The 25,458-nt window shown below is 34.9% G+C and overlaps 1 protein-coding gene across 3 annotated transcripts in view; it reads left to right on the top strand.

Annotated features, from left to right (window-relative positions):
• The window catches only part of CFAP54 (cilia and flagella associated protein 54), a 101,956-nt gene that overhangs the window by 1,410 nt on the left and 75,088 nt on the right, over positions 1-25,458 (top strand). For all 3 annotated transcript variants that reach the window (XM_053943715.1, XM_053943713.1, XM_053943714.1), the window contains exons 2-17: positions 4,427-4,532; positions 8,038-8,184; positions 10,201-10,372; positions 12,464-12,522; positions 13,850-13,993; positions 14,410-14,523; positions 14,621-14,719; positions 15,259-15,457; positions 16,156-16,230; positions 17,105-17,217; positions 17,332-17,500; positions 18,153-18,238; positions 20,144-20,278; positions 21,299-21,446; positions 23,210-23,265; positions 24,222-24,350. In XM_053943715.1, coding sequence (XP_053799690.1) covers positions 4,427-4,532; positions 8,038-8,184; positions 10,201-10,372; positions 12,464-12,522; positions 13,850-13,993; positions 14,410-14,523; positions 14,621-14,719; positions 15,259-15,457; positions 16,156-16,230; positions 17,105-17,217; positions 17,332-17,500; positions 18,153-18,238; positions 20,144-20,278; positions 21,299-21,446; positions 23,210-23,265; positions 24,222-24,350 — 1,951 coding nt within the window. The remainder of the gene's footprint in view (positions 1-4,426; positions 4,533-8,037; positions 8,185-10,200; positions 10,373-12,463; positions 12,523-13,849; positions 13,994-14,409; positions 14,524-14,620; positions 14,720-15,258; positions 15,458-16,155; positions 16,231-17,104; positions 17,218-17,331; positions 17,501-18,152; positions 18,239-20,143; positions 20,279-21,298; positions 21,447-23,209; positions 23,266-24,221; positions 24,351-25,458) is intronic.

The following is a 25,458-nucleotide window of genomic DNA, read 5'->3' on the forward strand; positions in this document are numbered from 1 at the left end:
AGGTGGATCATGCAGGTATAAGTCTCCAGGTTTTTGCCTCTAGTGTTCTGAATCTCAGTATGTTGACTTTTTATATTGTTTCAGCAGCTGATTTCAGTGGTTTGTTATTTTGAAGCCTTTTTGTAGTTTCAGACCTTTTTATTTCAGCTTTAGCTGATAGGAATTGTTATATTGAAAGCTATTCTCTCCAAGTCCACTTAGAAGAAGTAACACTACTTGGCTGCTTCAGGCACTAAGTAATTGCCAACGGTGTTCTTCGTATCTTCTGGTCAGCAGGCGGCCATGCTGAAGCTGAGCTGTTTGCAGTATAGTGCTAAGTTACCAGTTTTTGTGAACAGTATCTCCAAGCCTTTTTTTGCTTTACCTCTCAAACCTAAGTTCCGTCTTATTCAAACTGGTATTTTGTGGATGTCACCCATGACCATGCATACCTTGGTTGGCATGAGAGTATTTTCACATCTGAGGAAATCTGCAGTGTTCATCATGGAGGTGAGAACTGCCTCTATACAGGCCTTGATCTCAGAAGTCTCTGGTAGTAGTGATCCCTACCAAAATTCCAGAGCATTAGGAATACTGAGTAACATGAAGCTCTCAGTAGCTGTGCATTGTCAGGCATTCTTCATTTGCATAGGGACAGTACCGAGGTAGAAGACTGGAATTCTGATTATAAGCATATGTTCAGGCAGTCAGCAAAGTCAAGACTTTGCTGTCAACAAAGTCAATATGTGATTGTGAAATTTCAGGGGTTTTTCTCCCTACTGCTTCATTGTTTGATAACTCAAAATTGGAGCATGTGCTGCTTGCAGAACCAGCTGTAGTCTGGCTGGTTCTACAAATTTCTGAAGGTAATGACTATTTCAGATGCTTTCCTGTGGTATTCACGTTCTCTGAACAGAGAGAGACGTGATTGTCTCTCCCAGGATTTTTCCTGGGAAGCTGTGAGATGCAGTGAGAAAGCTCAGAGAAAGAAGAAAACAATTCTTATCTCTATTTGCTGTGCCTGTTGTTTGGCACGTGTGGAATGTGTTATGGGGATTGTTTACCAAAGAGTGATTTGTTAAATGGACACCAGTGATGGTTGTTTGGATTGATTGGCCAATTGGGTCAAAGCTGTGTCGTGACTGTCTGGAGATAGTCACAGGTTTTTCTTTAGTATTTTTTTAGTATGATATAGTTCTAGTATAGTATTAATGTAATATAATTTAGCTTAATAAAAGCAATTTATTCAGCCTTCTGCAATATGGAGTCAGAGTGTGTTATTCCCCCTTCAAGGGTCACTGCTTCGATACTTTCATATGCTCTAAAGACTTCTTACTATTCTGGTTTCCAAACTATCTTTTGTGGCATGGAGTGAGGTCAAAGTGTTCTTGTTCTTTGAGCAACAAGAAAACCAGCTTCCACGTGGTAAGTGTGTTCAATTTAGAAAAATAAAATTATCTGCCTCGTTCCTCCAACTCTTTCAAACTTTGGTGTTTATAGGTCAACAGAAAGGCCATAATTTAGGCATTTAAATGTTCTAATGTAGGAAACAAAAATTACTGAACACTTCCCTGGTATCACAAATCTTTTCAGTCAGAAATAGCAATCAAAAGTAATTTTTCCTCAGCTAAACAAGAAGTTGTTTTGCTCCATTTCTCTTGGCAGCAGGGCCATCAAAGCTTTACCTTGAACTATTGATTTTATCTCATGTTGTGTGGCTTAGCCACCCTTATTTAATAAGATGGCTTTTGATCAGTATCAGAGAATTCTTTATACTCTTAGTAAAGATTTTAGTCATGTGGGCCTTATCCTGTGCACACTATTATGGGTTTACCTTAGGGATTTTTTTTCTATTATGGATGGAAGTAAAGAAATTTCACCTCTGAGCTTCAACACTATTTTTTTTTAAGAATTCACTTACTTAACTTGTTACTCTGGTGTCCTACAGGCTGTTTAAAGGAAACTGTTTGGGAAGCTGTTTAGGAAGTGTCTCACTCTCCTCTTTTGTCTGTGTCAAAGAAACATTCCTGTGTCATGAACTCACTTGTAGTTAGTCATGGCATTATACCAGAATCAGTTTACCTTAACCTTCTGACTGAAGCTGAAAGTCTGGTCAGGTTTGTCAGTACTTTGCTAAACTAGTTTTTTTACAGATTTATTACTTCTTTATTATATCTGAGAATCTCATGTGTTAACATGAACATTCATAACAAAAAATGAAGATGACCATTACTGGGGACTTCAAGCTGATCAGTCTGAAAGAAATCTACTAGTCTTAGCTTTTAAGAGCTTCATCCAGGGTCATCCTTGATATCTCTTTTTCCCTCTCTTTTTCCTCTTTCCCCTTTCCTCCTAATATCCATCAAATCTCTTGGTCTCTGAAATTTTCCTAAATTCTTCCTTTAATAGTCCAAGGGAACTTTGCTCAGCTGCCTGACAGATTCCTTTGCTTTGGAGCCTCTTTGCAGATACTAACTGGTGTGGAATATTTTCTCAGTATAAGAACTCAGTACATACCCAGGCTGTTAATTGTTAAGGATGGACCAGGAGGGGCTCATTCCCTCATTTGGAATGTACTCCTCATTTCACTGGGCTATGGCTTCCTTAAAAATTTTCTCCTTAAAAATGCCTTAGAACATTTTATTCTGATTGTTGCTTTTGGCCTAGTTTGTGCTGTTACTGCATTTTTCCTTTAGGATACAACTCTAGGATGTCCTACTTATTTCCTTGCTGCTTACTTTCAAGAACTGAGAATTGTGCTGAGATGATACTTTTAGAAAAAAAAAAAGGATTATGATTTTTACATTTCTTTATTGTAAAGGTAATTTGACAGATTTCTCATAAAGCCATCTGTTTCACCTTGAAATGTGAAGATGGCTCACAGCTTCCTGTGTGGAAAGAAAATGTTATTTATTGTGCTTTTTGTTTTTTTAATTGGGAGTGTTCTTATAAACTGAAATGAAGAGTTATATGAGACACTGTTAGAATGCATTCCAAGTGCTTTGAATGTCAGAGAACAGTTTAAGAAAGTGTATTGTGTTCTAATCTACCATCCCAGTTTTAAGAGAAGTCAAAAAGTTCCAGCCACTTCACACCAATAAGCATATGGTTTATGCGTGACAATTCAGCTAGAAGGATATTTTTCAGATGTTAATTTCTTTAAATGTTAATTTATAGTTCTTCAGTTGCTTTCTTTCCTCATAAATTGCTACCTATAAATAATTTGGCTGTAGCAGTATCACAAGGCACTCTGCTAACATTTCTGTGCAAGTGATTTGTTAAGAGAATAAATGTGAGAGATGCCTGGCACTGTGAACGCTGTCAATACTGGTAATGATTTGCTAACGTGATTCTTTTATGAAAAAGTCCCAGTGCTTATTAGCAGTCTGTCTGATCAGTTATTGTTTTCCAGCTAGAATGTAGCTTTCTTAAAGAAGTGTAGGGTGGGGAAGTTGTACACGTGCGAGCACGAGGCCATCAAATCATGGTTGGTAGGGACTGAAGTACTGGCACGATGTAGTCAGTGTCTCTGTAGCAGAGGGAAACTTCTTAAATCAGTTACCATTTCTGGGAGGCTTGCTGGTTCAGCAAAATAGGCAATTTATTACACAAAGACATCCTTGATAACTGTGGCTAGAATAGAGGCAACAGAAGAGCATCACAATTATTGCCATAAAATCCTCTCTGTTTTAGCAAGTGTGTCATTTGGTTCTTTCTGAAACCTACCCCTTACAATTTAAAATTCCTGAACATTTCTTTCATGACTCATGGTGTAGCTCTGTATACCATGAGCTCTGTGTACCATAGCTCTATATACTGTATAGCTTTATGGTTTATTCCATGGCTACCGGTTTGCAAGGTTGCAGCTGCCTGACCATACATTGTTATTTTGGGATTTTTTTCCTGCTCATAACATTTGTAGTTTCCAGTCTAAGAATTGCTGTGAACTGTAATTCATTGAGTCTAAGATATTAGATATCTTAGACAATTAAGATATTAATTGTTTATTGATTAATTGTTTATTCCAACAGAACTTCTCAAATACTAGCTGAAAGGTGGGACAGATTTTCTGCTTGTGACTGTGTTTGAACAACACAAGGGGATTCTTACTAGGACATTTGAATAAAAATTTACCTGGGAGAAAATTCATCCTATTTAAAATGCATGATAAAAACTGGTGACAGAAATGAAACCCAGAAATGTCCTTGTCTGCCTGTTAAATCTGGTTGTAATGATCACTTGCTTTGAAATATATAGAAGTTCAAATAGATTTGGAAGAAAGGAGTTTTCAAAACTTGAAGCTTTCCTGATTTGTTTACTTGTTATGACAGGTTTACTGCTAGTTTAATCTGAAACCTTTTCTCATATGTGTATATATATATATATATATATATATAAAAAATATTTTATATATTTTTTTCTTTTTTTTTTTTTTTTTTTTCTTTAGAGCAAATACTTTATTTAACATTTGGATCAAATATAAACCACGACTACCGGAGTGGTATTACAATGAAAGACTTGTGAAAGTTGGTGATACCCTTGCTCAGATCAAAGTAAGTAATTTGAAATCAGAAAAGGTTCAGTCATAGCCTTTGTTTCATTATGTTTCTACACTACTTTAATTTTTAATCATATTTTACTGAAAGCTATTCAGAAAGTAGCAAAAACTTTTACAAAATAATTCCAGTGACAGTTGGTTGTTTGTATTTCTTGCTTTTTTATTGTAAAATTGCCCTGATTTTTTAATATATTTTCTATATCTGTATTTTCTATGCACCCATTGCCTTTTCAAACACCCCAAAATCTTTCTTTTTTTGTTTGATGTTTCAGCATGATAGTGTACAATATCTGACTGTGCCTTTAATGCTGTTAAAGTAGAAGTTGACAATGATAGAGCAGTTCCACTGACTCAGCTCAATGCTCAGTTTCCAAACATGAATAAAAAGAATTGTCAGGAGAGGAACAGAGAACAGGAACCAGAGTGCAATTACACATTGTACAAGTATATGTATCAGTTTAATTATGTGTGTATTTCTGGTCTCCTCAAAAGGGGTAGATCACAACTAAAAGGGATTCAGGAGCTTGACTGTTGAAGACAGAGTATTTGAGAGATATTTCACTATATGATAACTCTATGATTTCACTATATGATAACTATATGATAACTCTATTTTTATGCTTTTACTTAGTCATATGTTACTGACTACTCAAAATGGGATGCCAGGCTAGTAACTGTTGATCTGACTCAATAAGGCAAATATATTTTTATATACTATTTGTCCTTTGTGTTTCCTGTGGAAAACATCCAAGGGTGAGCCATTTACAAGCTTAGTGATATTTGTGTCAGAAGGTCATGCCATAAAATCTGGGGCTTTCAAGGGTAGTTACTAAACAACACTCAGAAGCAGCTCAGAGATGTATAGTTAGAAAGTCAGTTCTGTACCTGCTAAATTTTTTAACATAACAGGAATAAAAGAAAATAAATAAAAAAAGAGGGCATAACTGGAAATGTATCAAGGTGGTTTGAGGGGCCATCTTTTTGAGACACACATCCAGTGAAACTGTTCTTTCACTCTTATGTCCTTTGCTTATGGAATGCAGCAAGGAGAGATGCTCTTTGTGCTGTTGGTGGAGAGTGTTTATTTGTGGCTGCCTGGTGGGCTTTTCTGCAGGCCATGGCAAAGGCAGGAGTATCATGCAGATGTTATGAAGTCTTCTATATCCTTCATTGCATGTGTCCTGAAGAATTCCACAAAAGTGGCCTGCTCCTGAATAAGGAACAGGCAGCTTAAGCTGAGTTTCAGCAGCACTCAGCACTCACTGGGAGGCAGAAGAAGGAGTATAGAAGAGTCCATAACTGTGGAGCCATTACAATTGAAGGTGCAGGGTCATGGTGTAGGTTTAGACATACAGAAATTCTTAAGGAAACTTGAACAGCAGCAATTGTTAATAGCATTGCCTAGACAATTATGTTCATGTTTTCTTCATTTTTGTATATTCCGGAGGTTTTCATAGCTTCTGGGCCCTAGGAATTGCTTGAAACATTACATGAAGCTTTTAGTGCTTGGGAACTGCTGCTCTCACAGAGTACTCAGAAAGATTATTTCAGATTATCAAATGCTGCTTTCTGTACTCTGCATTGCCTTCCCAAAGCAGCACTCCAATATAGTTTGGTCCTTACATTCAAGGTGCTTAATGACCTGACCCTAGATTGCCTGAAAATAATCCATGTTTCTGCATAAAGACTTGTGCTTGCAACTTGAATCTAGTGTAATGTGTTTTTCTACAGTAAAGTTATCGGTGTTGTTGAAGAAGTTGTTTTGCTGGTCAGCCTAATAAATTCAACTTTTTTTGGAACTCACACTTTTAGTGCATTTCTTTAACTTAATTTTAGAATGAAAACCTAGTTTTCATTCAAGTTTTTTTCCCTGAAAAGAAATAAATAGAAGGAACAGGTGATGGATGTTGCAAATTTCAAATGCATTACAGGAAGGATGAATGTGGTGTAAAAGCAAGGTCTGTGATAGGTGGGGTAAAGCCAATTCTATAAGTACCCCTCTTGGCTCCTAGATGAAAATTGGTGTTGAATATTTTCAATTTTAACCTGTACATTATATAATACTTAATGACATGTAGTCCTTAAAAAATAATTATTGCATATGAATAGTCAGTGGGTAGACACCGCTTAGCTTTCTGTCCTCCTGCTGTATTTTTTTAATGCCTTTAGATTCCATCTGCTATGTGTTTTTTAGGCCACACCTAAATTCATTAAGTCATATATCTGGAAATTACTTAGTCTGTTAGTCATCATATGATCAGTACTGACTCGTTTTTTCCCTGCCTCCCACTCTGCCTGTATCTGCCTGTTATCTTTGGTCATACACATGTGTTTTAAACTGTTTAGGAGAGAATTTACCTTTTTGTTGTATGTCAATAACTATCTTAATGGTATTCTAATCCATGGCTTTGGATTCTAAGTGTTATCACAGCCTGAATGTATGTATTAGATTACACAAGTGACTGACTGCCCATAGCTGTCCACGGAAAGTCAAAGCTTCTATGTATGGCTGCTGCTTTCACACAGCAAATAGGACAATGGGGCCATGTGAGTTAGACTCCTCAGATAATTAAAAATTACAGGTGTTACTGTGGTGGAAGGAATTTATATTGAAAAAAAAGAAGACAATACAGGGAAATAAGAATTTTGTGTGATTAAATATTAAAGGATCATTTTTACCAGCAATTAGTTATTTTTTCCTCAATAATTTATTTAGTGTGAGTGCTACATTTAGTGAAATTGGTAGAGAAACCTATATGTAATCTTGCTGAAGGAAGTGGTAGTGATGATTCATTGAATGTCACTTCCAGATCTGAGTCAGTGCTGAACCACAGAGTCAGCATGATTTTAGAGTGGTTCGACATGCTGCTGGGGAGCTCTATTTGGAATGAGATATAAAGCTCAGCATCCTCTTTGCTAACAGCTCTTAAAGACCCAGTGGCAATTTCTGGTCTATTAATGCTGATTTCTTGGCCACATGTAAATTCCAGTTTTCATTTGTTTCAATCTTTTTTAATTCATCTTAGTCTTTCTATCTGTTTATTTAAAAAAAAAAGCTTTGACAACATGGAAACAAGGAAGAGAGAAATGATTATATTTATATATTGTTTATAAAGTTCTACATGATGAAGTACTTTTTTTCTGAAGTGTGTTATCATTGTCATTACTGTTGTAAAACTGTAGAGTATTCTAGCAACTCTTTAAATTTATTACATTAGCCCAGGACTCTGCTTTGTAATTGTTCTCTGATATGTTGTATTTATGATTAGAATAAACAAAACTCACCAAAACTCGTGAAGAACAAGCCATTCTTTAAGTATTTCAACCTTTCATATGTTAGGTGTTCACTCTGCACGCTGGATATTTGTATGAAACTGTAGTGTTTTACTTCCTGTTGCTCTTTCACGTTGATACTTTTTTCATAAAGATAATAAAAACCCCACATGTTTTATAGAAATGCTGTATACAAACTATAAAAAGAACATATGATTTTTTTTCAGGAATATAAGTTGGCACTTCTACAGTGTTATGAAAGATACCTTCAGCAGTTTGTTTCTGTAAACCTTGATGATGTCATGGGTGATGTGCAGCGCTTTAAATCTGCCTTTTTTCCAAATGGCGTCAGAGACAAAAATGCAGCACTTACGGTAGGTTGTGGGTTTTTAAAATTTTTCTGGTCAAAGACATTCACAGATTCAAAGTAAGTAGCCCATTTTATCTTCCACAAATATACTTCATATTAATTATACATTAATATTAACTAATCTTAAATAGTTTGTTAGATATAAATAGATATAAATTACATTGAGATTTAATGATCATATGTATGATATAAACATCTGGAGTTAGTGTAGATTTCTAAGAGGATATAAGTGCCTAATGCTTTTGTGGCAGAAGCCAACCACCATCAACTTAGTGCTAAAATAGCAGTTTTCTCTGAATGTGGTGTTCTGTAACTGCTTACAGCAGTTTTTGCTCTGAAATAGTTGCTGTTATTCACTGGCAGAATCAGGATGTGGGCAAAATTTGATAAATATCCTGCAATTTTGGAAATTTCTGTATTGTGTGATCTAAGAACCAGACTGAATGCAAAACAATTAAAACATTCTCCTGTGTTTTGTACCATAAGTGTGCAAAATACTACTTGTAATAAATGGTCATGACAGTTAGAAAAGCAGTGTTGTGTTTTTTATAGCTTATTTGCTCACTATGAACAAAAAGGGCAGAATGCTGAATACTTTTCTAAATGCTTTAAGCCCTAGGAAGCTGAGTGACCTTAAGAATGTGTTGGAATTCTTTTGTGTTAATTTCTTTATCAAGGTAGGGACTTGCAGTATACCTTTTGTTATTCATGGAAGAGAGTGTTTCAGTTGATATAGAGGGAATGCTAAAAACATGTACTGTTTTACTTAAGCAGTTCTTTGCTGAGAAGCTCTACTTTTGTACACGGTGGATATTTTGAATTAACGAATGCAAGTTACTCTGTGATCAAAACCAACAAACAGAAATGGTAGGCAGCTCCTGTGTATTGAGCTAATCAAATTCATATCCTTGAGTCAGAGTATAAATAGGCGTTTAGTGAAGAGAGGAAAGCAGCAGTTTGCTTAAAAGCTAGAAGCAGATAGCATGACAGAACAGATACTTTGTATTATTATTTTTCTTTTTAAAATGTGGTTCAGCTTCCTAGAAAGAATATGATCAAAGACTATGTTAATACATTTTTAAAAATGTTTTGTAAATAAATTTGAAGTTCCAGAGATGTTCTCCTCTGTTTTCTGTATGTCTGCCTAGACTTTGAACCAGTCCTACTGGTAAATGTTATGGCAACTCTATACTGAAATGCCTGTTCTCTAACTTAGCCTTTACAGACTGAGATATCCTTAAATTTTCAGATACAAAATTTAGTTGGCAACTATCCCTACAATTGGAACTGGAAAATGGTAATGTGTCAAATGATTACATCTTAAGGCTTTAAATGTAATTTTTCTTGCCATGTTCCTGCAGTTAGCTTTTCTTTTTAAATATAACACTAAGAAATGGCATTTCAAGGCTAGAAACTTCCAGCTTCAGTGAATCAACTGCAACAAAATAATATAATTTCAAATGTTATTCTGACTAGTCATGTTCCACTTAGCCCATTTTTTCCTGCTGTTTGTTCAGCTGATGCTATAGTCCAGGCACAAGTGAGGTCACATTATTTTAGGAATTACAAGGAAGAGAAAGAAAAATCCATCTGTGGAAGAGAAAAGTAACAGATGAGAGTGAGAAATAAGATAGTGGTGATATAGATGGAGAAGTGTAGAAAATTTAAAATTTATCTTAGTTGATGGAGGACATCTACAGAGAAGCCAAGTGTCAAAGGCAGATTCTTTGAACAGCAGTTTAATACCTCATTCTCCCTACACCCCTTCCAGCACTCCTAGTGCACTAGGTGCATTTTCATCAGTGGAAACTGACTCAGGTTCATGGTACAGCAACCCTGAAGCTTTAGAGTTGCTGGGTTTTTCTCCATATTCTAATGCTCAGTTCAATGTCATGCTGATTTTTTCTGCTGTTATGCCTAATCTTTTCTTACTCATCATTTTGTTGTACTTTGCTGATGTGAACTGACATATGTTCATATTTATTTCTATTAACTTTATATGTATTTCTATGTGTTTTAGTTCCATGTTTTGCAAGCAAGAAATGTTTGCATTTATCAGATGGTTTGCAGCAGAGACAGAAATCTTCAGAATCAAGAGTCCCTGCAGACTTGTCTCAATGCCTTGACCTCATTACGACTCACTATGCAAGTGGCTCTACCTCAGGAGAATTTGTGTTGGCTTATCTACAATGGTACCTCAGGCTTTCAATTTACATTTCTTTGCTAAGCAAAGCTGTGAAGGGAAACTTTTATACTCTTTATACTCTTTAAGGTCAACCTAAGGGGCATGAATAAATCTCTAGTTAGTCTTCAATCACAGTAGGGGTTTTTAATAATTTTTTGGTTTTTCTAATAGAAGGGATTTTAAAATTAACATTTCCACAGTGTACATTTTCAGGTGGACTGTTGTAAAAGCATCTACTTTTTCATTATAACTGTGCTTAAGAGTACAAATAAAATCAAAAATAAGGACATTTTTGGAGTTCATCCTAATTAACAAAAAACACTCAAGATTTTTCTATCAATAAAATGTTTGTTTTGTTGGGTTTATTTTGTCTTGTTTCTCTTGGTTACTGTTTTTTTTTTGTTGTTGTTGTTGGTTTTGGTTTGGAGGTTTGTTGTTTGGGCTTTGTTTTAGTTTGTTTTTTTTTTTTTTTTTTGTTTTTTTTTTTTTTTTTTGAAAAGGGAATTGCAGATCTAAGAGTAGAAAATTGTCTGCCATTAGATCTTTGTATTTTTGAAAGTACTTTGAGGGGAGGAGTTGATAATAAAACCATTCTAAAAAATACCATATGGCACTTAAGGATTTTGATCTATGTATAAGATTTCAAGGTGCTGCTTGTAAATGCTTGTAGTAAGGAAAAATTGAGAAAATAATGGAACTTCTACAAACTAGATGCACAGAGAATGATTTATCAAGATTTTAATTTCAGGAACAAAACCAGTCTATTTTTGCTTTGAAAGGCAATGTTATTTAGTCAAAAATAAACAGACTAGTATGAGTATCACAGAATCACAGCATATTCTGAATTGGAAGGGCTGCATGAGGATCATCAAGTCCAACTCTTGAATGAATGGCTCATACAGGGATTGAACCCACAACCTTGGCATTGTTAACACCGTGCTCTGACCAACTGAACTACTATGGTCAATTGTTGCAATATTAATTGAGGAGATAATATGTTCTTAAATTAATTTTGAAAAATTTACTTTCTCTGAGCTATGATTGGTCAAATTTCTTATCCTTTTGTTTTACTGGGACAGCTATTGCCCTCAGTCCTTACTTTTGAGGTGTATTTTTTGATTGTATGTTTCTATGGGAGAAGAATTAAAATTAAAATATACTCACCTGCCATTCTTACATCCCACTGCCTGTGTGTACAGGTCTCTGTACCAATCCTAGCCAATAATCAACTCCAATTAGAAGGAGGCAGTAACTCGGATTTTCCTTAGTTCCTGAACATTCTTCTGCAATTTCAAACAATAGATTTTATGCCTCATTATACATTTGACTGATAAAAGAAATCTTCCTAATACTTGCTCCATTTGAGCTTATTGGGATAATAACACCCTTCTAGCTATGACAGTTGACATTGTGATGCCTCCTGCTGCCACAGGTGTCCCTTTTTGAACATCCATACAGACTGAAGAATAGGCTTTTTTTTTTTTTTTGTCTTCCAGAACTGCAGTGTCTTTTATATTTCTAAGAGTGATTTTTGTAAATTTTATGATGTTGCTTGAGTCAAGTACATTTTTGACAGGTTTTTATTTTGAAGTAATTTTGATGCTAGTTGCTTTCAATTTTCTTCATGTCACTTATCTTACCTAATATCACGCAATATTGGTGGAGTGTGCCAGGACAGTGCTATGATGGACTAAAAGAATCATGTAAGGTAAGGTATGAAAGGAGAGGTAGTATTTTGTTTTAAAGAGCCTGGCATTTGGAGATGAAAGTAAGATTTGTCTCTCTAGCAGTTACTGAGTAAAAAAATGGATTCAGTAAATTTTTAAGATTTTGTTCTCATGAAATCTCATGATTATACTGCTTCACTGTATAGGTATTTTTGAAACTAATATTGCAGAAGAATTTAATGGTTTCATTGTCTCTAGATAAGAAGTACAGAAAAATCATTAGTTTTTCATTCGTTTAATGAAAAGTCATTACATTTTTCTTCTCTGGAAGTAACAACCCAGATAATAAGAAAAAGATTGAGTTGCTTAGCATAACAAATTTCACGTGGGATTATAGAACTTGCCTTGTTTGTTTATTTTTATTTTTGTAGGTACTATCCATATTTACACCATATGCAGACATTTGATGGTGATGGGTCAGTCTGCTAAGGTATGGCAAAATAAATAGAAAGGGTTGTAAAATTTGCAGAAGTTTAGAAAATGCACCTGTGTTTTGCATAACAATGTACCCTGACTTCAATTTCACTGTCATTGCCAATAGTAGTACTTTGTCACAAGGAAATAAAATGTCTGTGTTTCAAAGTGGTTGATTTTTAAGCCCTCATGCCTTCCTGAGTCTGCTCCTTCCTCAGCTGTGGATTGGAGCCCAGCATAATGCCTTGCTGGACACTGAGATGCCATACGTTAGGCTGTTTCAGAGGTGCTTTGTGTTGGACAGCTATATGTGTTCAAGAATTGGTCTTTTGCGTCTTAAAATGTGGAAATGTGCTGACACCTGGTGGCTAGGGTTTTAGTTGTGAATACTTGATAAAAGTAACCTGGCCTTTCCCCCACGCCTTTTTTTTTTTTTCTGAATGTAGTTCCTGTTTGTCTTAGCTTTACTCTTTTCTCCTAAATCTTGAACAGAATTTGAATCAGTCTTTCTTATGTTTTTGAATCAGTTTTTCTTATGTGTTGTCTTATTAATCTTTCACTGAGCAGGAAAGATTTTTTATCTTTGAACATCTTCCATTAGAAACAGAAGTGATTTAGCACCTCCTCTAGCATCCTCAGATTACCGCTAGACAGGAAACAGAGGAATCGATTGTGGGTATTTCTGATTCTTGAAATTCAGACTAAAAGAAAGTTTATATATTGGCTTAATTTAGGACAAAGGTTGTGCACATTTTATGTACCTCAGGGAACAGCAGGCCCAAAGAAAATAGTAAGAGGAAGATACAGATACTGTTCATTCAATAGAGAAGGACTTATTATTAAAATTAGACTGCTGCAATGACTATGTTGCCCTGCAAGTTAGGAGTCAAGAATTCCATGGGTATAAATTAATCTAAGCACAGGTTTTCACTGCAAAAGACAGACTCTATTGCATCCCAGATAAGCTTGTTGATCCTTTTGAAAAATGATCACTAGAGCTGCCAGAAAAGGGAGGGCTAACTCTCAAAATAAGAGGAGAGGGAAGGGCGGGATCTTTGTCTGGTGGCAAGACTCTAGTAAAATGGAATGTTTAAGGTAGCTTGGAGGCTAAAATAGTGCTTGACCACAGTTTAAGATGAAAAAAAAACAATAATATGCAGGGGAATGCTTTTTAGTAAATAAAATATGTTAAAAATTAATTCAATTTCTAGTGATTTATCCCCACTTCTTTCAGTTTGTCCTACCAGGTAAGGATAAATCTTTGTACCTGTCCTTTAGTAATAGGAAGCATATTTATGTAGGTTAAAACGCATTAATTTTGAAATGTGATTTCTTCAATACAGGTCCTGGAATACTTACTGTGGGCCAGTATATGTATGGAATCATCCATTCCACTCTTATCTGTGCATTATTTGACGTGGAGAGCCACCCTATATGCGGCAGTTTCTCAGTGTTATTTTGATTGTCAAGCCGGCATTCATGGAGAGGTATCCTGATTTACCTTATGTAGCATTTCAGATGCAATCAAATGGGAAATATTTATTTAAATATTCCTACTTATTATCAGATCATATGTATTTAGAGTTCTGTTTGTATTCCAGAGTTTTACTGCAAAGTGGAGGTGTGTTTCCACATATAAATGCATAATCAACTCAAATGCAATAGCACTTAGTATATACTCACAGTCACAAACTTCTAGCATTAAACACTGGCCAGGTCCCATGCATATGTACAAAAGGTATTTTGCTAAAGTTTTGTTTTCATTTTCAATTGTTCAGGACCTGACTTTCATTGCAGCTCTTTGCAGTTGTATAAATTCAGGAATGATATTATTCTAAAATTAGATATCAACATACAGGATATGAACACAGAGTATATATCTTTTTAAAAATTCTTTGGACAGATATTTGCTCGCCGTGGCTTGATTAAGATTGACGAACTGAAGCAATTAGAAGATATCAGTTCTTCTCTGGAACATACAGAGACACAAAAGATTTTTAGAGAGGCCACTCTGAAGGTATCATCCTGCGAGTCATTGTGAAAAAGTAGAGTAGTTATGATCTCTATGAACAGAACATGTTGCATACACGATGACTTATTTTTCTTTGTGTCAGATGTCAGTAATGATTTTCAAGAGAGCAGTATATGCATCCAGAAGAAAGTCGAACAGCTTTCGACGTGAGTCAAAAGTTAACCCGAGAAAAGCAGTAAATGTAAGTCTGACATTTCATATATAATCCTTCTCTTCCTTTACTCTTCTTGTCATGTGATGAAACCATGATATAATTCTTCTAAATACACATGGTGCTATACATGAGCAGAAAGTTTTAGATTTTCAATCTCTTAAGTAACAGAATTTATTAATAAAACTCAGAACAAGCTGGATAGTAGGGAAATTGAACTAATTATTACTTTAGAATATTATCAGGAGAGATCTGCATGGATCTAAACTTCATGGCCTTAATACTCTCCCTTATAATTTCTATTGTACTATTTTTGAAGTAAAATACCATGCAGCAGTGTGTCTGGTTGCTGAGAAATGATTAGTCTACCTAAGTGCTGTACCTGCTTAGCATGAGGCTTTGCTATGCCTTTGAAGCATGACATTAATGACAGCAATATATTTTACAGTATGTTATTTTCTGTTTTGAACATGTACTTGCTTTGTGATGGAGAAATGTTTTGAAAAAATCTTGTTTTGTTGCAAGTTGGTTCAGATGTTATAAGGCTTAAATTACCTTTGCTTACTTAGCTGTCATGGCCTCGCACCACTACCGAGCGGCTGCTGGTGGCAATGTTTGATGGTGCTGCAGCTCAGTTCCTTGCCATCCTAGAAGCACTGTCTGATCGTAGCAGGAATCTATTGCCCCCTCATCCTCCTGTTCCTGATGAAATGCAAATTCGTGACGTCACTTCTGAGCTTTTTTCTGCAGGCCTAGAAATCCTCTCAGGTAACAGTTTTTGCATAAAGAAGCAAAAACAGTTGGTGAGGAGCCTGGACCTCCATTTTATTTGGTTTTTTTTTCTATTTAAAAAAAAGAATGTGCCTGAAGGTATATATTTGAGTTATAAAAATAGCATGTGTAAAATCAGGTAGTCTTTCTTATCTTCACATAATAGAAAATAAAAATCTGGGTTGATCTCCATGGTCTATTATAATCAGTAAAAATCTGCAGCAGTTTATGCCTATATTTTCTAAGTAAACTGGAGTTCACTTTCTTTGTAGAGGCCTTTACTTACAGGCTTTACTGTGCCATATATTTATGGCTAAACCAGTGTTGTTACACAGTGTTTTCACTACTGCTGAGCAGTTCTTGCACAGCCTGAGAGCAGCTGGATGGGGGTCGGGAAGCCAGGCAGGGTCAAAATACCATATTGTTTGATGTATAATATTTTTTTAAAATTTCCATTCAAGGTTAGGTGTAAAAACTTGAGAAAAACACTGGACTTGATGGTTCCTTTCACACTCATTTTTGCTGGGCTCTGGGATGAATATAGTCCTGAGTATAGAAGTATTTTGTCAGTAAAAGGTTATATAAAGACTAAGTACACTTCAGAATTATATTTTTCTTGGTATGATTACTGGCTAATTAGAAGGTAACAAGTCTAATAGATTATAAATTGACTTAATAAGTTGTCTATGTTGAAGGTGGAAAGAGCAATGGCACCAATCACTTTGGTATAATTAATCCATCATCTACTCTTCTGCAGTTGATGCTAGCAGGTAAGCTAGATTGGAATTTCAAAGGATTTTTTTTTTACCCAGTGGTATAAATACTCAGTGGGAAGAATTAATTTTCATGTAAGTAACATTTCTATACATAAAGAGTCTGCAAAATGATGTCCTCTTGGAGTGGTTCTGTGCAGGGTCAGGAGCTGGATTTTGGTGATCAAGCTTGTGGGTCCCTTCCAACTCATGACAGTGACTGTGGCGTATTGTTAGCACTGCTGAATGTATTAGCTAAAACACTTGCTGAGAGTTCTAAAGACCAGGAAGTCTATTTTCTACCAAACTGTGGTCTGGATAAACTTGAAAACTGAGAAAATAGGCTCCCTATGTGAATATGAGCATTTTCTGGCACAATAATGAGAAACTGTCTGGAAAGAAATTGTATGTGTTTCTGTGCAATTTTTAAACCAAATTTTGGATAATAAGGGTTTTTGCAGGGTGATAAGCTCTTCCTGCAACAGCAAGGACTAGATCCTTGGTGTTCTCTACACAGGAATGTTAATATCAATCATTGTAGAGCCTCTTTTGAATGTAACAGGACCCTGTGATGTAGTTAAGTGGCCATGGTGGTATTTGTTAAAAGTTTGGATTTTATGATCCTGGAGATCTTTTCAAACCTTTATGATTCTGTGGTTGCAGATCCATCATTAAAGCAGCCTGCAAGCATAGACATTACTGTGAAAAGATAAAGCTATTGTTTCTTGTAAAGTTATTAAAACATCCATCAAGATTATGCTGACTATTGAAAAATGTGGGGACATTTATATTTATCAATACCCAAATTATGAAAAGAAATGAAATTAAACTTTCAATAAAGTTCCGAATATATATATACAAAACAGAAAAAATATTTTTGTCATCACTGCAGGAGAAAAAGGGGTGTCTGGAGATGCTGCTGTGAAATTTGTAAAATTAGCTTTCAGCTATGAAGAGTGGAATGTGTTTTACTCTGCTCTTGAATTCGTTGATAATTTTCTTCAGGTAATCTGAACGTGATTGAGATGTTATTTATTTAGTCTTTTCTTATGAGGGTAAGGAATATTCAAAATACGTATTTTAAAGACCAATTTATATGGCTTTTTTCCTCTCAATTAGGCTCAAGATGACCCAACATGGAAGAAAGCTGAAATAGAACTCAAACTTCTTACACTGATGCAACCTATAGTATTCCCAGGAAAATCTGAACGTATTTTTTCTATTAGTGATGATGGTAATAGCAAAGGCAGCACACATCAAGCTTCTGAAAAGACACAGACAATTAGAAGTGAGTGTTGTTCAGTTATAGTTGTGTTTGAATTTCAAATATTTTTTCAGCAAGAGGTTTTGTTAATTATTTAAAAACTATGTAATATGGTTCATGCAGTAGTCTATGACAAAAAGTAGTAATTGAGAAAATGCCACCTATTTTTTCCAGTTTTCATTTGTCAAAATATGACTTCATACTATTTCCCTTAAGTGAGAAAGGCATGATGTATGTTAAACATGTGTCAAGTTATAAGCAAAGATGCAAACTGATTGAATGTTTTCAGACAAGTTTTCAGGGAAACAGTGAAACAGGTCTTTGAGGGTTTTTTGGTCTGTTCTTATATCTAATTTATGCAAAATTTCTTTACATAGAAGTAAGAAAAACTTTTTCGAGCAATTGCAGTTTACTTCTTTGACAATCAAAAATCTGAATATGTCTCAAACTTTCTGTTTCCTAGAAATGTAAATGCTCACTTGTCACAGAGGTAAATAAACTTGGAATTATCTCACCCCCTCTGAATTTACTGTTTCTTAGACCATGTTATCTCCTGGCTTATATTAGTAAATCAGTTGACTCAGATATTTTCAAACTTAGCTTTTAAATGAGATATAATGTCTTGCCTTTCCTTTTACCGCCCTTTTTTTTATAAATGCTTTTTTTATGAACGTAGAGGAATCCTTAAAGCCTGGAGATCCTTTGCGTGATCTTATGATTTTGGCAACAACAGTGTTTTCCTACATCTCCACATCTGAGCAGGTAATAACAGAATTTGAGTCATTTCTCCTTAATGTATCACTTAATCTGTGATGAATGCCTATAATTGAAGGTCAAAGGAGTCAGTTGCATGACTAAAAAACTTCAAGAATATAAAAAGTGAAAAAACATACTTATGAATGTTATCAGTTTATGCTTTAAAAATGGTTTATTTTTTTTAAAAATGCTCTGTAATCAGTTACTTTAAAATGCTTGTTGGATATTTAATCTATTTGGAAGTCCATAGGGCTGATTTCATGTTTCAGCTCACAAAGCAGAGATCGAATTTCTTTATATCTTAGATTTAGGTGGGCAAATATGCTCTGCTGTGGCAAACACTTCTGCAATATTTATAGAAATGGGGGCAGCTACCCTAAGGAATGATGATGCCTTTTTAAGATCACTATGTCTGCAATTTAAGGTAAATTCTCACTGCAAAAAACTGAAACAAGCAGCAGCAACAATGAAACCAATGAGAGTGGGACTTTGTGCTGAAGTCTCCACTGTAGAAATAATCCCATTATGTATCTGATGATTTATTCCCCGAGTAACCACTTTTACTTGCTGAAATTGAGATTTCCCCTTATGTGTGAGTGCTACTGAGAGGGGAAAAAATTATATTGCAATGTCACCACTACTAGCACTTACATTAAAATAGTTTGTCATCCAAAAGACTAATTAAAATTTTTCCTTAGGAAAAACCCATTTTGATAACATGGCATATACCTTAACTGCAAAATTTATTTTAGATATAATTTGAATATTGCCCCAATTTGAATGTAACTGGAGCACACACATTTTTAGCTTTGGTATAGTATATTTAGCCAAAGTACCCCACAGATACCCTTAGATAGCATGATTTCTCAGTTTTTAATGTGACCTCTGTATGGAGGCAGTTACCTGGATTTAAACTCTGCTGATTCTTCTACACTTTCCTGCAAATCTTCTTGATCTTTTGTCCAGAGAAGAAAGACAAATTTGCCCCTTATTAACAGAGCATTCACTGATGGTGAAGTTACATGATATATAGCTGAGGCAATCTAGCAGCTTGCTGCCACCAAACCAGTGGCAAAAATAATTTTGATTTATATTTTTTCCATTTTTTTCTCCCCTCAGTTTCATTATCAACATCCCATAAATCTTATGCTCAAACATATGGGAGTATAAGTAGTGTGGATGTATCAGGTTTCACTGCATCTGAGATACTAGTTCAACGCTGCTATAACTGATGATAAAGATGTGTACTGATCCTTACTGTTCAGAATGTGTTTAACACATAGATGGACTCTATTACCTTTTAAAATATGTTAATTAGGAGGTTAACTGACTAGAGTTTTGAATTTGTTAATTATTCTCTTTGCAAGATGCAGATAGGGTTTAACATTTCTTTCACTTGTTAGATATTTCAGTCCAAATTTTTTTCTAGTTGTTTGTTTTTCACTGCTTCATGATCTCAAATGTACCAACAGTCCATGCAACTACTCTGTCAAGCAAAATGAAACTATTAATTTAGATTTTCTTCTGCAAATATTTAAATATTTTAATAAAGTTTCTCTAGAATCTATTGATTTCAGCATTATGGTTAATTTGCTCTCTCATATAATTTTCATCTCACTAATTTCCTTTTCTGTGTTACTTTTAAGAGCGTGTCAATAAAAAAAAAAAAGAAATAAACTCCCCAAACCTCTAAACCCACTTATATTGTTGAGAGAAGAAAAGCTTGTGTGGTCTACCAGAAATTATTTTTAAAAAGTATTTCTAAAGCTTTCAAAATGTTGTCATTCCTTATAAAAAAATGACATATTTTATTTACTTGTGTTGAAAAATGTTGAGACTGTTTATGTACTAGGTTATTTGTGTGTTTATATGCCTACCCATTTCCACTATTATATTGTTTTTGCTTTCTAGAATGTCCATCCTGACAAAGAAATACTTGTTGATGTAGTAATGTGTTTGTGGCAGAAGTGTAAAATGGAACTTCAGCAAATCCAAATGAGTGGAAGTCACTGCTTAGAATATATCCACAAACACCAAGCTTACCAAGTACTCCTCCTTCATTATATGTATTTCTCTTAATGTGAATGCAGTCTATTATAGTAAAGGCAGTGAAATACTGGTACCCAGTCTAAGTACCTTTTCTTATGGTAAAGCGCAGATAAATCTTCTTCTTCAAAAAAAAGAATTATATGTGCACATTGAACACACTGTGCTCACATATGCCAGTACCAAAATATTCTCTTAGCCTTTTTGCAGTAAAGTAGCCCACTGTCTGCCAGTGGGCCGCGGAGGTAAGAAGCTACATTTGTGAAAACATTCGGACAAGATGTAAGAAGAAGAATTTAAGATGTTGTAGCAGAAAATATCAATTTATTTCAAGAAAGTTCCCTAGATCAGTTGAACGAAGTGGCAAAAACCTTACAACTTAAGACAAAGGAGATGGGAGTCAATAGTAGAATAGTATTCAGCCCATGGGATAGAGTCCCAGCCTTACCTTGAATGTGTCCAGTGGGTGAGAAGCTCTTAGTGAAATGGGCTCTCTGGGCTGCCAGTTGGTGCAAGCAGATTTTGGAGGAGTTAATTTTGAGACCCTATATAGTAAAATTGTTTGGAGGTTCCCCAAAAGGTAGTGTACAGTTATTTTCCTCTGTATGTACAGCAGCAACTCTTTTGTTCTGAGTTTAAGTGGGAAGATCTGGAGATAAATAAGAGGCATGTAATCAAATCTACTGGAAGGCTTACTGCACTAGAGCAAGGTATAAATGTTATGGCTATAGAACATTCATAAAACTTTTCAAAAGGAATGGCCGGAATAATAATGTTCTAAAATTAAAAAAAGTCTGCTGTCTGAAGGAACAGGGGCTATGGAGCAGTATAAATTCAGCATCTTAGACTCGTGACATTTAAAAAAAGAAGCCAGATCCAGGAAAGGAGTTGTGTACATACTTGTGAATATTTTTAGACAATTTTGAGTGCAAAACCCTGTCTACCTCTGTAATGCATAAAGGTCATCCAAAAATTTGTCTCTGTCTTGATTCTTTTTCTCACCCATTTCCTCATTTTTAGTGGGTTCATTTACTCTGGATAATGAATGAAATAATTGAGAAGAGCAACATAGCAGACACTAATGTAATGTTTGCAGAGATAACCTTATGTATTGCTGCAATACTGGAAAATGTAGCTGATTCTACAAGTGAATCTAAGGAAAAAGAAGGTAAAGCTTTCAAGAAAAAATTAGTTTTCTTTCAAGAATGACTTTAAAGATTGGAACCTTTCTGAGCTGAAAACTAACATGCATATTCAAAAAATATTGTAAAGATTGTTGAGAGTAGAAGAACAGTGTTTTTCACACAAAATTTCACCCATTATTGGAGCTAATGCAACCTGGTTTTCCAAGGAGTTATGATTTCTTTCCTTACATTTCCAGTTCTATTGAAGTAACCCCATTTTGAATTGCATTTCTTATTACTCAGTCTCCTCACAGGCCTTCTACATGTCTCTTAGCCCCTTCAGAGTAGCCAGCCTCAGATCACTGCTATTTTCTCTGAATATGGGCTAGGCAAAAGGCCATACATGCTGTAGCTCATTTGGAGCCTTCAAATGCTGGTTGATTAGTTGCAGGCCAAAGAAAAGGGGAAAATATTGAGGTCATACTGAAACTTTTGCATTTATTGGGTCATCAGTTTGGTTTTCTTCTCTACATATTCTTGATTTCTGTATAGTAATTCAATTGTTTTTGAAGTTGAACTTGGCTGACATTATTGGGATATGCTATCACAATCACATTAAACAAATTTCCTTCCAAAATTTGACTAATGCTGTAAAATATGAGTATTTAGACGTACTTTAAAAGCTCTCTGTTGTGTATTTTGGAATATGAATCATAAATCTCATAAATGTCTTACAGTAACTAGAGAGTAAATGTTAAAGATCTTATTAGACCATATCTAGAAACAGAAATAATGATAATAGTTTTGCACTTTTGGAAATAAAAAAATCTTGGGAAATGACTATTTGTTATTAAGGTAGAGTAGGTATTGTTTTTGGTGGTGTTAAGAAAATTATAAGGTTCTCAGGAAGACTAAATGAGAACCTCATTGTAGCACCCCTTCTTTTTCATTCAGTTTAAATATGTCTTTTTGGAGGAAAAAAAAAAGCTGAATAGATAGGAGTCATTGGTCAAAAAAGGCTGACAGTCAAGCATATGACTGTGCTGAAAAGAACCTATTTACTGAATGAATACTGAGTGAACACAAATTTTCTTTTTTTATGAGGAAGAGACAGTGAACGAGCAAAACCAAGCATGCAGAAGTGGTAGAAGGAGTGACTAGAAGGTTGTTCCTCTGAAAGCACAAAAAAATTTATTTCAGCAAAGAAATGAAATTAGAAGGTTTTACCAAGAACTAAAAAATTGTTTTCTCTTGTTTTGAAGAGGGAAACATAAGTTTGGATGTATTCTTCATAAATTAAATAATTTAAACAATTAAAGCAAACTTTTAAAAGCTGATAATTCTGTTTCAAGAAATATTAAAATGAAATAGTATTTATCATAATAATATGACCTCTTATTCTTAAAAATCATTCTATAAGTGACATTAACTGTGAATTAGACAATAATAGCTTTGAATTGATTTCAAAATGGAGAATTGATATGAAATTGATACAAAAATATGAGGAACTACAGAACGAGTCCTAGTTTCATTAGCTTGGATATGATGTGGCTATGAAATATATGGTACCTTTAAAATACAACATTGTTGGCTAATAATATCCTGTATTAGTGTAATTGTACATACATTGCTGTGTGTCTAAACCCCAGAAAGCTCTTCAAGAAACAATATCATTACCTCTCATAGTCAAACACTGAAGAACAGAATTATTGCCAGACTCTGAAATTAGTAGTAGAGCTGATTTAATGGTACTGAAATTTACTGGATTTATTTGATTTTCACTTCTGCTTTTCTTCCTATAAAAAAGGAGGAAGTGCTTCTCTTTTGCAAGATGAAGCCTGTGATATGCCTGAAATACTGATGGTAACGTCCAATTTATCTTCATTGATACATTGATTTTGAACAGAATAAGAATACTTCTGCTTGAAGCCTTTCATACAATTTTGTATGTAGTTTCACAAAGATGAAATATTTCACGCAATCCTATTAGTGCAGAGGAAAAAAAGCAAAGACATTTTTTCAAATTAAATGAAACTTGAAAATTTTCCTTGTGTCTTTTTTATCTATCCTTTTTCTGGAAGGGATTGTATTTGAAAATTTTTTTACAGCATAAGCATGGTGATATATATGTATACCTTTTTCTATGCCAATCTGTAGTACCAGCCTTAAATGGTTTAATGGTCCATTTTATTAAGATAGTAGAAATTTTAGTCCTTGCTTAATTTGGGAAAATATTTTGGGTTGTGTTTTTGCTTCCTTCTTTTTGTAAGGATCATGTGGAATAGATGAAACATCCTGAGTGTCCTTGCTTTGCTCAGCATTTTGCAGAATTTTCCAATCAGATGACTGACTAAAGCACCTTAAGGACAAATGATATGTGTTAGCCTGAGGATTCAGGAGTGTTGTCAGTCATATGTCTTAATGATTACACATATGGACAGGGTTTAGTTCAGGGACAGTCTATTTAAAGGTGGTGTTTCCTGAAAAAACTGTGTTTTCTTAGTAGTGTTGAATAGTTTGACTATTGAAAAACTGCAAATACTATGTTTTCAATTTAATTCTTTAAATTCAATTTCACTCTGCTATAAGCTAACTCTGAGTAATTTGTTCTTTTTTTGAGCTGAAGAAAAATCAACCCTACTTGAAATTTAAAACATTGATATTAGTATATTAAAGTATGGGGAGCAGTACCTATGTAAAGATAGTCTGACAGTTTTAAACTTCAACAGCTAAAAAGACAAGTACATTACTTTTGATCATCTATATTATAGTTTTAAATGTTATCTAAGGAAATATGTTTATATGGGTTTTCATTTCAGAAAACGCCTACAGAACAATTACAAATTGCTTATGAAATTCTTGAAAAAGCACTTAATGACATGAATGCATCTCGGTTAATGACTCTTTTACCAGATGGAAAGTCAATACTTGACAGCTGCTGTACGAAGGTAAAGTTTACAAAAAGCTACATTGCAACAAAATCTATCAGTAATATATTGTATTTTGATAATGTAAACCTCATATTTTCTTCAAACTTTGAAATCTTAGCACTATTAAATGTACCTCATGTTACTGGCCCATGTAAGAAGAGACTAGAAAAAATATATCTCTGTGTATTAGTGTTGTGGTTTACCCCAGCTGGCAACTGAGCCCCTCACAGCTGCTCACCCAGTCCCTCACAGTGTCCTGGGGGAGAGGTAAAAACGAGAAAACTCGTGGGTTGAGATAAGGACAGTTTAATGGGGAAAGCAAAAGCTGTGCAAACAGGCAAAGCAGAACAAGAAATTAATTCACCACTTCCCAGAGGCAGGCAGGAGTTCAGCCAGCTCCAGGAGTCCCCATCACATGTAGCTTGGGTGACTGGGAAGACAAATGCTGTCACTCGAAATTCATCTGCCCCTTTCTCCCTCCCCGAGGCTTATGTACTGACCATGATTGTGTAGGGGCTGGAACATCCCTTTGGTCAGTGGGATCACTGCCCTGGTTTTGCCTCCCTCCTCTCTGGTGGGGTGGTGTGAGGAGCAGTGCTGTCACAGCCTTGATGCTGTGTGAGCACTCCTCATCAGTAGTGAGGACATCCTTGGCATTATCAACACTATTTCCAGCACAAATCCAAACCACTGCTCCATATCAGCTACTATGAACTAACTCGGCCTAAGCCAAAGCCGGCACAAGTTGAAAGGGCATTTTTCTCTCTTGATAATAAATTATGAACTCCTTTAGGCTATCTTTAACATTTTCTTTTGAAATAATGATAATATATTGTTTTATTGTATAAAATAAGAGCAGAAATCCTTTTCATATTTATTACTTGCAACTGTTTATTATTAAAATCAATTTTTGTTCTTGATGTGAGTTCAGATTTTCTAAATATTTTCATTCTATAGCAATATATTTGTTTGGTAGCACAGTAAAAGATAGTTTTTACAGTTTTGTCTTTATTATTGATCCAGTTTTCTATTGATTCTCAGATTTTGTCTAGCTCTCTTTGTCCATTATCTGTGCTCTCTCTGTCTGGTCACTCTCCTTTCCATGCTTTCTTGATTGACTGCATAA

The sequence above is a fragment of the Vidua chalybeata genome, chromosome 5 (genome assembly GCF_026979565.1).
Source record: "Vidua chalybeata isolate OUT-0048 chromosome 5, bVidCha1 merged haplotype, whole genome shotgun sequence".
NCBI lineage: Eukaryota > Metazoa > Chordata > Aves > Passeriformes > Viduidae > Vidua > Vidua chalybeata.